This window comes from Phocoena phocoena, chromosome 15 (assembly GCF_963924675.1).
Source record: "Phocoena phocoena chromosome 15, mPhoPho1.1, whole genome shotgun sequence".
NCBI classification, from domain to species: Eukaryota; Metazoa; Chordata; class Mammalia; order Artiodactyla; family Phocoenidae; genus Phocoena; species Phocoena phocoena.
The window spans coordinates 605,774-618,972 of NC_089233.1; the positions used below are offsets into that span (position 1 = coordinate 605,774).

Genomic DNA, 13,199 nt, shown 5'->3' on the forward strand with positions numbered 1-13,199 from the left:
TGAGAGGGAAAAGAGGCCCTATTGAAAATTATGCTGAGGGGACGGCCACACACTCCATGACCCGCTGCAGGGTCCAGCTCCCCATACCGGAACCTCTAGTATCTTCCTAAATGAAGAAGTCCTAAGATAACAGGCTTTGAAAAACCATAGCTTCATCTGGTGAGTGCGTACTGTGCCGAGTCACGGAGAGGAAGCTGGGGGGGCCCTGCCCTTGACCACTGCTGTCCTGCCTCCCTGGGGGGGTAGGGAAACACCCTGAGACGAGCACAGTATCAGTTCTGCACTGACTTGGGGTCCCTGGAACTCAGAAGCCCCTGGCAGGCAGGTGACGGGAGAAAGGCACGCATAGCCGCTGGATGTGGGTGTGTGGGGTTTTAGGTTAGAACGGAGAGCTGCTTATACCTATTATATAACGAAAAAGTGACATGCTTGCAAAGATCCCTGCCAGGAAGCATGCGTACATGATTGCTGGTGGGAAGAGGGACTGGCCGCTTTCCGGGGCGGGGAGGGGAAGGTGCTCCTCGGGCAAGCTGCATCCATCCTCCAGGCCCTAGGATGTCATCTGGACCCTGAAAATACAACCTGCCGCCGGCCTTTCATGCCCCAGCTGCACCCCAGGGCTTGTCTGGGGTGAGGGCTGCTGTGCTCTGCACAGGACACACCCAGGCTGCTCCCTCCTTCAGCAGAGCGCCCAGCTACCTCCCCCTGCTCGCCGCCGGCTCCTCAGCGCTCTATGGCTAAAGCCTCTTGCACGACTGGGCCACACCAGGCTGCATCTGTCCACGGGGTCTCACAGGCCCGGGAGCCCAGAACACTAGCCAGGCATCAAAGAGCGGAGGGGACTCAGTCTAGGGAGTAAAAGTGAACTTTCTAATTTGAGAAGCTAAAACGTGATGCGGCCAAGGGGCCGAGTTCGGCCCCCAAGACCTGCCAACAGAGCCCCCCTTGAATAGCAGAGGGACAGGGTGACACGGGCCGCCTGTCCCATGCGACCCCTCGGGTCCCCTTCCTCCCACACACGTGGTGGGAGGGCAGAGCGCACCTAGGAGTTTCCCAGTTTTAATGAGAACCAAGGAAGGCTATTACACCAAGTGTCATGGGCGTTCCTCCCTTGGAAAGAACCACAGGCAGCGATAAGATCTGTGGCTCCGAGCACCGCCCAGGTAAGAGCACTCCAGGGAGAGGCAGGGTGGGGTGGGGGAGCCCAGCAGGGTGCCGGGCTGCGGAACCTGAGCGGAGGCCCGGTCTGTTCTCCGTGTGGCCATTGAATTTCTGAGCGAGTCTTCCTGGTTCTGTTTTCCCCTGGTTGAGATTACCTGGAAGGAGCATTAGCCTCAAACCAAGGTAGTCAGCGGACAAGAAGAAGGCAAGAAACTAGAGCTCCACAAACAAGAGAACACGTGTCCCATATTCTCCCAGGGTGAAGAGCCTGGGACCCCGGGCGGGTGTCCCGGGCCGCTGGTCCCCGTTCCTGCAGCCCTTCCTGAGCGGCAGACGTGCCCGTTCTCTCCCACGGAGAGCCAGAGGCAGCTCGGTTTATGCCTGAGGCAGGCTGCCTGGTTCCCGCTCACCACTCTTCGGTTCAGAACCTTCAAAAGCAACAGGCTACAAAAATCAGGACACTCCATCTACAGAATGGACCGTTTCTTATCACAGCCAGGAAGGCGCAGCGCCTGTGACAGGAATCAGAGGCGTAAGCTGTCTACACTGAAGACCTATGAAAACATCAGCCTTTCCGGAGCGTCTGGCTCCTACCAGCTGCATGTTAATTGTAGCTAGAGCCTCTATCCGCTGTTACAAAAGGAAATAAACATTCAGGAGTCATTTTCAAAGCATTTTGAGGGCTCCAGAGCGTTCAGCTGAAGTCCAGGTATTACGGTGCGCGCGGGTCTCCAGGACTAAAGCCAGGCCGAGCCGCACTGCCCAGGCACTCTGGGGAAAAGCCTGTAACACCATCTCAGGCCTCCTCTTCCCGGACACAGCCAGCCAGGCTGCAGGGCACGGATCAAGGAATGCTCCCCCTTCAGGGAGCTCTCGGCAGGTGGAAACAGACGGGTGCAGTGGGACAAGTTCAGCAACCTCGGACGGGAGTTAGCTGGTTCTGCGGGCTGTGTGCGCGCACACGCTGACACTCATGCATGCGCACACGCTCACTCAGGACCCCCTGCCCGCCACAGCCGCCCGCTCCCCGCCCCGCCAGGCTGCTGCTCTGACGCGCTCCTGGCATCCTCCAATTTCCACAGAGATCACCGTACACTGTAGTCCTGAATTTGAGCAAGGTTTTTAGTTACCTGTGGACATTCACTTTTGAAGGGTTGGTTTATACCGTTCTGGGTTCTTTTTTAAAAAAAAAAAAATCATGGAAGAAAGACGCTGACATCTGGCCTCAAAACACTTCCAGCAGCTAGCCCAACTGACGTGCAGTCCTTGCCAGCAGAGAATGAAAGAAGGGACGGCGGAGCATCTGTAAGCAGGGGTGCCATTGGGGTGGAGACCAGCCCCACGGGGCTGGGACCCCAGCTCAGCTGCCTGCGTTGTTACCGAGGCCCTAGTGGGGTCCCAGGGACTCTGAGCTGTGCTGTGGGGTCTGATGGGGCCTGCAGCCTCTCCCCGTGAGAACTCGCACTTGGCCTGTGCCCGCACTCAAGCCCTCTGTCCTCTCTCCGCCAGCGTCCTCTCCCCACGTGTCAGCTGGCAGAGAGTCTGAGTGAGAGTTCACGCGGCAGCTTCCTCTGCAGTAACGGACCGTGGAGGAGGAGGAGGAACCGCAGCCCACTGCACACGCCGGGGACTGGCCAGGCTCATCCGCTGACGGCACATACTCCACCCTCGCGACAACCTCCTGACCCAGGGACCAAAGCCAGGCAGCTGTGAGCAGGGTGCCCAGGGAGCCCGGTCGTCAACCATGTGGAGTCCCGGTCTCGGCCCCTCGGCCCAGTTCACAGGCCACTGCTTGGTTCCCTCGCAGCCCTCGGGCAAGAGCTCTCAGCAGGCAGCGTGGGTCCCTCCCGAGGGGAGGACTGAGTCAGGCCAGGGGGCGCATCTGAGCTGCCTTCTCTAAGTATAAAAGCAGGGCCCTTGGTGCAGCAGGGCTTGGACGTGCACCCCGTGGCCCCGAGGTCCCCAGGTGGGCACCGCTTCACAGCGGGCCCCGGCTGTTGCGCTCCATTGACCAGGCCTGTGGCCAGTCCCCCGCCAGGGCCCCGCAGTCACCGATCATTGGGGGGGAGCTGCTGCCTCACTGCGCTGCCCCCACGGCCCTGGACACGGCGGCCCCTCCTGGGCTTCATGGCTTCCTGGGCCGCTGAGCAGAGGCGTGGTTTATACCGTGTCAGCTCACTTTTCCTGAGGCCCAGCCACGCCCACCTAGAGCGGGCCTCCACACTAAGCCCGTGTCCCGCAAGACCCTCTCGGCCCACATGTGACTCCAGTCAGCACAGCCCGGCACCCACCCAGGCCACAGGGCCATCCGACAGGGCCTCCTGGGTGCCAGAGAGAGCGGCAGACATCCTGGAAGTGCCTGCTCAGGGCCCAGAGCAGAGCGGGGACCATCTTCTCCGGAATTCAAGACAGCAGGAGAGCTGCCCTGGGGTGCTCGGCCAGCGCCGCACGCTGTGCTCATGTCAGCATCCCGCTTGGAGCCCGGCGGCCGTGGGTTTTCCTCTCGTGGTGTCTCCGCTCCTCCCCGCCCGAGCCTGGAGCAGACAGCTCTTCAGTGCCATGCCGACGACCCCGCCGAAGAGCCTCCCGCCCAGCACAGCCGAGGGAGCTCCCACCCGAGGGGCACACAGCGTGACCACGGGGTGGCCGAGCCTTCCCAGGGCTGGAAGTTGGCGAGTCTGGGAGAACGTCTTCTTGAAAGATAATCATTGGAACCCAGAGAGGGTCTTGGAAGAAAACTATCAGTACTTCTGTGCACGGGAACATCTGTGATGAATGACAGTCACTCCAGTTGAGGGTCAAGGAAGAGAGGGGGCTCTAGAGACAGCTGAGTCCTCAGAAACGGGTGCAGTGGGACAGAACCCCGAAACGGCTCCGTGCCCTGGGCCTCCCGTGGAGACAAAACCACTACTTCCACGTCCGGCAGCCCCGAGCAGGGCTCGCCCTGCCTGCCCCGTTGGAGGTGGCCGCCCTATCACCATGCCCTTCCGACGGGCTAGCTTGAGGTCAGTGGCAGTGCCGCTGCCCAGGTACCACAGGTGGACGCCAGCTTGTCTGACCGTGAACCTCTGGCCCTGGGGCCTCAGCCTGGTTCCCTCCAGAGGGCAAGGCCACTGGGGTCCGAGAGGGGACCCTCCGTGCTGTGGCAGTGGTGCCCTCGGCTGTGTTCCCCTGAAGGCTTCCCTCAGCCCCCGGTGCTGCGCACGCAGCAGGTGGGCAGGGAGGCCTGAGAGCGTCCCCGTCACACTCACAAAGCAGCAGCCCCGGCAGGCCACGCGCAGGCCAGCTTGTTCATCGGGCCCAACGCCACCCGCCTTCCTGGTCCTCTCAGACTCTCTGAAAGCAGCATGAGTTTTGAGCTCCAGCCTCTCCCAAGGCTACCCTCTCGTGCCATGCATGCAGCCAAGCCTGCAGAGAAAGACCCTGAGCAGGTGCTTCAGCGCCAGGGGCAACGTTCTGAGCCAGCTGAGCCCCCCCACCCCGGCCCACAGAGACGACCTCCATCCACCCTGGAGTCTCAGGCCGGCGGTGCCCTCCCGCAGGCGAGGTAACTCTCTGCGCTGCCAGGCTGACCACCCTCCTCTCTCCTCTCCACTGCTGGCCCCAAGCCTGGAACCACCCTGGCCCGGAGCTAAAGACTCTCCATCCCCTCGAACGAGACTGGCCAGACGCCCGCTGCATAGCAGCCATGCCGGGACCAGGCCGGGGAACGGACGCGGTGAAAGCCGCCGTGCTGGCAGGGCCAAGGCTGCTGCTTCAGAAGCATAATCAGAAGCAAGACGGCGGGGGTGCAAGTCACCTTTAGATCAGTGATTAACCCCCTTATAGGAGGAACAGGATAAAGCTGAAACTGGACCACCGCGGACGGCCCGAGGCGCGTGCCAGTGCCAGCCTGCGGAGCTGCTTCCCGCTTCTCTGCCGGGCCAGGACACGGGTGCCGACCAGCCCGCTCCCCCGGCCCAGGGCCACACGCCGGCCGAGCAGACGATCGGGGCTCGGCGGTCCTCCCGCTGGCATCGCTGCAATCCCCGAGGCAACACGCCTGCACGCGTCAGGCGCGGCCCTGCTCCGTGGACCGAGGCTGGTTGCAGCCCTGGCTCGGCACGCCTGCCGCAGAAGAGAGGCGACCGCAGGCCGGGGTCCGAGAGCAACTGGGTTGCCTCTGGGTGGACGTGCACACACCTGTATGTTCCCCGGGCCCAGCGGAGGGAAGTCAGGCAGGGTCCCTGGGAGGAGGCCAGGATCCCAACCAGGCAGAAGAGAGGTTCGGGCATGGAACCGGGACCCAGCCGGGCTGGCAGGAGTGGGAGTCCACGGAGGGCCCCTGGGTGCAGTCCCGTGGGAGGACAGGAGGTCGGGGCCACTCCTGGTGTCTTGTCTGACGAAGGGGCCGTGGACGAGACCTGGTGTGGGTGCTGCAACTGGGTGCTGGTGCCGGAGGAGGCATGGGGGAGATTTGGAGAGCGGAGACACAGCGAAAGCATGAGAGGAAGGCGGCCACCCGGGCCAGCGAGTCTGGAGGCGGGCCCGGAGGAGGCCAGGCGGGAGGGCAGCCAGACAGGACAGAGCCGGGAGGACAGGACAGAGCCGGGAGGACAGGACAGCCGGGAGGACGGGACAGAGCTGGGGGGACAGGGCAGAGCCGGTGGGGGGGAGGGGGAGGGGGAGGGCGTGAGGGCGCAGAAGAGGGCAGGCCCGGGAGCCTCGAGGGGCCCAGCGGGCAGCAGCGCGGGCAGCTCTGACCAGGAGGTGTCAGGTAGGCCCCAAGGACAGGGCGACAGGACCAGCCTGTTCCTCAGGCCAGCCTGGACAAGAGGCCACTGGGGTCCTAGCTCGTGCTGACCCCTGGAGCTGAGAGGGCTGCAGCAGGTGACGGGGCCACTGGAAGTGGGATTATTAATCCTGCCACTTGGGGAGAATGTGACAACTTCCAGAATGAAAAGCGCCAAACGCTCCACATTCGGCACCACCAGGGACAGCCCGCCGAGGCACAGGGGAGGAGCCCAGCTGCTCAGGGCCTACCTGGCCCCTTCTCTCCTGCCTCTGGGAGGGGCAGGACCGCAGAGAGGGCCCTTCCTGGAATCTTGGTCTCTGCGCTGGCAGCCGTTCCAGTTCCTCTTTCTCCAGTTCCTCTTTCTCGGGAAGTAAGTGAACAGAGCTGGTAACTGGAAAGACAGCCCAGCCCAGCCTAGCCCAGCCCAGCCCAGCCGTGTGGAGGGGGTGAGCCAAGCCATTGTTCTCAGGCCCCCTCCTCACAGGGCCTGGGGGTGCGGGGGTGGGGAGGAGGGTCTTGTTCCCAGATTCCAGCACTTGCAAAACCAGAGCACAAAGGGAAGTGGGGGGACTGCAGGCAGCGAGGGGGGGAGGCAGGGCCAGTCTGCGGCCAGCAGGGCAGGGCACCCTGCAGAAGTAGCACCGGGACCTGGACAGGGCAGGACGGCCGCCCCCACCACCGTCCTCGGGATACCCGGCTGGGCTTCGAGCGGGCCTGACCGGTTGCCCTGCCGCCGACACGACCGCTGCTCTCCCGCCAGGCTCACTGCCGCTCGGCAGGTCTGGGGGTGTCACAGTGCCACCTGCCAAGCGTCCCCAAATGAGATCCCCCAGCTCCCCTGGAAGCCCACAGGCACCGCCCGCGCAGTCTTGAGCCAGGTGGCCCCCCATCCCCAGCCTGCAAGTGTCCCGGTGACACGTCCCCTCGGTGCCAGCGGTGTCACCCGTCTGCTTCCTTCCCTTCTTCTCACCCTGTGTGCCCACGCAGGTGAGGATGGGCCTCCCCACTTCAGAAAACGCCAGGCACCTTCCTCTGTGCATGAGGCGGCCCCCCCAGCAGGTGTCCCTGCCCTGGGCCCTCTGAATGACACCTGTAGACCAGGGGCCTCCAGGAAGAACCTAGGGACAAGAAGCAAAGATGGACGGAAAGCAAGTGCAAACTGGTACTTTTAGCTCACTATCTGCACCTGAGATCAGAAGTGTCCTCACAGTTCATAACTAAGAGGACGCACACAGAGCTGCTTGTAGCTCATGGGGCAGGGTTTCTAAGTTCTGTGTTTATGAACTGCCAGAACACAAACTCGGGTAGGTTCTTAATCTAAAACCCGGCACTGACTCCTGAGACACAGCCCCTCTCGGGGCGAGTGAGCAGGCTGTACGAGCACATGAGTGTGTGAAGAAAATTCTCAGTAGGTTGACTCCACGTGACCACCTCCCAAGAACGGAGCCATTTTTCAGCCAGGGCAGGGCCCCTGACAGCAGCTCTGCCCCTCCTCCGACAGCGCTCCCCCCTGCCCTCCTTGGCCGTGGCCCACGAGCCCACAGGGCCCCCCCTTCTGTCCTCGGTTTCCGAGAACCTCTGCTCAGTTGACTTCCCCTGGCTGAGCCACATGGATGGGGACCCCCAGGAGGGGCGGGGGCGCCAGTGGACCTGCCGTGGGGCCATGGGGGGAGCCAGAGGGCAGGGCTGCCCATCCCACACGCTGGTCCTTCCAGACACAACCCTCGTGCCTCAAACTGGCTGGAAACAGAGAGGGAAGAGCCGTTGCACCCGCCCCGGGAGGGGGGGCGTCACGAGAACCCGCAGATGGACGCCCACGCGTGCAGAAGTGTGGCCCAGGCACCAGGAGACGTGGGGCCCGGAGTGAGGCAGGGCAGGCGTGGTGGGAGAGTGAGAGTGCGTGGACGGCAGGAGGGTAGGGACTGAGGCCCGGGGGCTGCTGGACGCCCTGTGAGCCGTGTGAGGCCGGAGTGGAGGGGGACCAGGCCGCAGGCTGGTCACAGCACGCACAGGCCGCTCTGGTGGACCGGCTCCCCGGCCCCCAGCCACTTTCCAGGCCGTGGCTCAGCAAGCAGGAGCCTGCAGGCATTTGGGACGGAGATGGGAGAGAGGGAGCCAGCACTGAGTCGGCAAGAAGAGGACGCAGAGGGCTCCGAGGACCCCACGAGGGCGTGTCACCTGCCTGGAGCTCCCGCCGGCTCCCCTGACCCCAGGGCTCTGGAGGGAGGACCCGTGTCCCTGCAGCGGCCGTGCCCCTTCCAGACGTGACGGAGCCGGCAGGAGGGCAGCAGCTCGGGACCTGCGTCACCCCGACCTGGCACGCCTCGGCCCAGACGCAGGACGGTGGGGAGCGTGGAGCAGGGTGATCGCAGGATTCCGCGACTGATATGGGAAACCAGGGATGCGCCGGCAGGGCTGCAGCTCCCACGGAGGGGGCTGACGGGGCTGCGGGAGGCCAGGCCTCGGGTCCACCCCCTCCTCTACAGGCTTTTGTCACCGTGGCCCACCCAGTCACCACCCATCACCAAAAGGTGACAGCAGGCACGTTATGGCTCCAAGAGCTGTACGTTTCCCTGGCAAACGGGGCCAGGGAGGCTCCCGCCACCTTGCGACCACAGAAAACACGCATGTGGCAGTTTCTGGCCGTCCCAGCTGGTTCAGGGGGCAGGGAGGGGCCCAGGTCCGGTCGAAGGCAGGACTCACGCGCTGCTCTCCCCACAGCCCGCCATGTGGAGCTGCCCACTCAACGGCACGGGCGGCGAGGACCAGCTCCCCTGCCAGCATGTCCAGCGGGCCCTGTCCGCCCTCTCGCTGCTCTACCTGCTTGTCGGCGTCCCCCTCGGCCTCGGCTACAACGCCCTGCTGCTGCTGGTCAACCTGCACGACCCGGGCGGTATGACCATGCCCGACGTCTACTTCGCCAACATGGCCGCGGCCGGCCTGGTCCTCGGCGCCCTGGCGCCTGCGCACCTGCTGGGCCCCGGCGCTGCCGGCTGGGCCGTGTGGGACGCGGGCAGCGAGGTCCACGTCACGCTGCTGGTGCTGTTCAACGTGGCGGCGCTGGTGACCCTGTACTCCACGGCGCTGCTGGCCCTCGACTGCTACATCGAGCGGGCGCTGCCGCGCACCTACATGTCGAGTGTCTACAACACCAGGCACGTGTGCGGCTTCGTGTGGGGCGGTGCCCTGCTCACCGGCTTCTCCTCCCTGCTCTTCTACATCTGCGGCCACGTGGCTGCCAGGCTGGCCGAGTGCTCCCAGGTGCGGCACACGGAGGCGGCCGACGCCATCATGCTGCTCAGCGGGTACCTGGTGCCCGTCCTGGCCGTGCTGTACGCGCTCGTGCTCCTCGCGCGGATCCGGAAGGAGGACACGCCACTCGACCGGGATGCGGGCCAGCCGGACCCCTCGGCGCACAGGCTGCTGGTGGCCACCGTGTGTGCACAGTTCGGGCTCTGGACGCCCCACTACCTGACGCTCCTGGGGCGCACGGTCCTGGCTGCGCGGGGGAGGCCAGCGGACGGGCACCACCTGGGGGCGCTGCTCCTCGCCAAGGACCTGTCCAGGTTCCTGGCCTTCGCCAGCAGCGCTGTGGTGCCGCTTCTTTACCGCCACATGGACAGAAACTTCCCCGGCAAACTCCGGCGGCTGATGAAGAAGCTGCAACGTGGGCACCAGAGCTGCTCCTTGGACGAAGCGGGGGCACAGCCGGTGATGGCGTAGACGCTGCTCCACGGGCCTCGGCCAACCGAGGGGCAGACGGCGCGTGGCAGAAGGCACAGCCCGCAGTGACCGGGTCCCCCGCGCCCGCAGCTTGCTCCCTCCCTCCCCCGCCCCCCCCACTCTGGCATCCAGGAGACTTGCTGGCCCTGCATCACTCGCTCCCTCCCTCCCTCTCCCCAGGAGACCAGGCAGAACCAGGCAAGTCCCCTGGGAGCTTCCCGTGTCCTCCCACAAGAAGCCACCCTGAGGCCAAGGCCGTGATGTCCGAGCAGCAGGCGCCAGGTGTGAGGATGAGCTGTGCCATCGGGGTACCTGGCCGTCCGCAGGGTGTGTGCTTGTCTCCTACGGGCACCTTTCAGGTCCACGCCTGCAGCAGCCTGCTTCCCTCAGCCTCATGTCTGGCTTTCAAATGAGTGATGAAAATCTAACGCCACTATTTATACTTTGTATTGTTAAAATACTCCATCCCCCCTCCCTCTTGTTTTGTTGTTTACGAAGAGGCGTTTGGTAGGAAAGTCAGAAGGTATTAAAATGAAGGAGACACACGGAAGCGCACTCGGGGGATGGGTGGGTGGTGGGCTCGCGGGGCCGGGGCTGCTGGCGACTTGCGTCCACGTGGACGTGGTGGGCGAAGAGTCCGGACGGGGCCTCTCCTGACCCCAGGTGTGCCCCCGGGTCACGTCCGCTGTCGCTGGGCCAGCGTGGGTCTGTCCTAAACAAGTCCCCAAAGTGCACAAAAGTAAATAAACTGAAGGAAGAAAAGTGCTGTTAGGATTTCTAACCTAACCCGAAAGCCGATGGGACTGCCGACGGGAAAGAGGGATTTGGACAGGCGGGCGTCACCGGGGCCACAAGGGTGCTGCCTGCTCCTGGGACAGACAGACGGGACGGTACAGACCAGACGACCTGACCGACGGGGCGGGGCGCAGAGGAGCCTCCCTTCCCCCACCCCAAGTCTTCACGAAGAAATTACTGCCCCACAACCCTCAGTTCTGAAACCCCCAAACTCCCTAGAAACAAAGATTCGTTTTTCAAGTTTGCAGCAAAGGTACGAGGTTACCTTTCTGAGGAAAGATGAATGTGATGGTGGGCGCTGCCCCAGCCCCTGGGCTTCTGCCACATAAATACACGCATGTTCACTTCTGACCACCCAGCTGCCCTGAGGAGGAGGCTGGCTCTTTTCTGTGGCATCAACCGGGGAAATCGCCCCATTTGGTCCCAGTCTCTTGGGAAATTGAGCCCTGAGTGAGCTGCAGTGCTTTTCTACGTGCAGACTGTTTCCCCTCCAGGCTGAAGAGCCTGTGCAGAAAAGCACAGACACACACTGGATGCCGGGGATGGTCCCCGCCCTGCCCGATGTGGCCCTGGGGATGGTTCTGGACAGTAAACCTCGGGGATGGGGAGGGAGGGACTGAAGAGGTGTCTGGGCGGCTCCGGTCGGTTGGTGACAAGAGCACAGCCGCCTCCAGGGCCCCGGGCTGTGGTGGGATTTGTCTTCAAATTCCCCATCCCCTCAGCTCCTCCAGCAGCTGCCTCAGCAGTGGGCTGTGCTGAGGGCGCCCCACAGGGTCCCGGCAGGTACGGCAGCCCCGTGGGAGCTGAGAATAAAAGCTACCACCACCCCACCACCCCCGCTTCCCTTTCTGCTCTTTGCTCCCACGGCTCCTGGGAAAAGGTAAACCCCCAGCGCCCAGATCTCTGCCTGCAGTCCTGCACCGCTCAGCCCAGCTGGTCTTCCCCAAACAGGACAGGGGGCCTGAAATCACTTTATTTCTGATCAATTTCTCAGTGGCTTTGGTCGCAAGCTGTCTAGTCTCTGGGGGCCTCCTGGGTAGGGAGGTGTCAGACAGCAGCAGCCACGCGTTTCTGTCCCTCCCCCGTCCCGGTGTCCACCTCTACTGGTGACAGAGGGACACAGTGGGGTCTCAGTTGCAGGCCCGTCTGCTGCATCTCAGACACCCCCCCCAGGGCCCCCGTGCCGCAGGGCACAAGCCCACCTTTGCCTCGGCCGCTGGTGCCACAACACAGAACTACTTTCTGTGGACGTTTGCTTGACGATCTCATGCTGAATTCACCTCGGTCACTTCCTGCTGTCCCAGTATGTTTGGTTTGATTCCCAGTACTCCTGCCACGTTGCCAAACACTGCAGTGAATTTTTGAGCCGTTCTGATTTTGGGGCTCGGGGTGGTGTGGCCGTAGACTCGAGCCACTTAGAAGAGAAGGAGGAACTACTTGGAAAAAGCCAAGGTGAATGGTACACGCAATCCTTTTTTTTTAATCTCTCTGTGTGTTTTAATTAATTTATTTATTTTGGCCGCACGGCATGTGGGATCTTAGTGCCCTGACCAGGGATTGAACCCATGCCCCCTGCAGTGGAAGCAGAATCCTAACCACTGGACCACCAGGGAAGTCCCCTCAATCCTGTTTTCTTAACTTACCAGTCCTATATTCTTCAAATGCATTTGCAAGATACCAGAAGTTTTCCAGTTTATGTTCTAAGGTCGTTAATTCTGCTACTGACACCTCTTGACTATGATTTTAAAGTTAACGATCTTATTTTTGTCAGTAGACAAAAGCTCACCTACCTTGCCATGCTTCATTATTTAAGATCCCAAAGGTGAGTTTAACCTTGAATTTATTTCATGAAGGTTATAAAATTTAGTGTAGGAAACTGGATCTTTTGCTAATTGTAGCAGATACATCAAGATATCAAACATTTGTTCCATTATAAAAAGCACTTGAGGGGCTTCCCTGGTGGCGCAGTGGTTAAGAATCCGCCTGCCAATGCAGGGTACGCGGGTTTGAGACCTGGTCCGGGAAGATCCCACATGCCGCGGAGCAACTAAGCCCATGCGCCACAGCTACTGAGCCTGTGAGCCACAACTACTGAGCCCACGGGCCACAACTACTGAGGCTGCATGCCCTCAACTACTGAAGCCCGCGTGCCTAGAGCACATGCTCCGCAACAAGAGAAGCCGCTGCGATGAGAAGCCCGCGCACGGCAACGAAGACCCAACGCAGCCAAAAATAAATAAATTTTTTTTTTTAAAAAAGGCACTTGACAAAGGATAAACCAGGAATAAGTCATTAAGAAGTTGAACTACACATCAAGTTACTGAATTTAAAGTCAGCTGGTAAATTTGGGGGCTTTGTCACTTCGAGCCTGTTACATCCACCCAGATGGTCTGAACTGCTGCATATGTACCTGAGAAAGAGGAAACTGCTGAAGACTCGCAGGCTTGAAGACTGAATTATGTGATCGTTATCAGCCAATTTCTGAATTCTTACGTGTGTATTTCCAGGGGTGTGTGACGTGTCGACAAACAGCAGAAAGTATCACAGAAACAGGTTTTTCCCGTCATGACTTAAACCCCAGCCTCTTCAGTTACTCTGTGGCTCCTCTGTCCTCTTCACAGCTGACCCTGCACCACGTGGGTCTGGACGCCCGCAGCCGTGGGGGCCCGTAAGTCCTACGTGGATCAGCTGCCGAGCCGTCCAAGGGCCCATGGTGCGTCCACGGGGCCAATGCAGGTCGGATCCC

At 61.8% G+C, this 13,199-nt stretch overlaps 2 protein-coding genes across 2 annotated transcripts in view; one reads left to right on the forward strand and one right to left on the reverse strand.

Moving 5' to 3' along the window:
• The window catches only part of C15H7orf50 (chromosome 15 C7orf50 homolog), an 87,179-nt gene that overhangs the window by 29,071 nt on the left and 44,909 nt on the right, over positions 1 to 13,199 (reverse strand). The window lies entirely within an intron of this gene.
• Positions 8,663 to 9,658, forward strand: GPR146 (G protein-coupled receptor 146). The gene has a single exon (XM_065893702.1). The coding sequence runs from the start codon at positions 8,663 to 8,665 to the stop codon at positions 9,656 to 9,658; it is 996 nt and encodes a 331-aa protein (XP_065749774.1).

Excerpts from the sequence above, each read along its gene's own strand:
- GPR146 (XM_065893702.1), top strand. The coding sequence starts at position 8,663 with ATGTGGAGCTGCCCACTCAACGGCACGGGCGGCGAGGACCAGCTCCCC.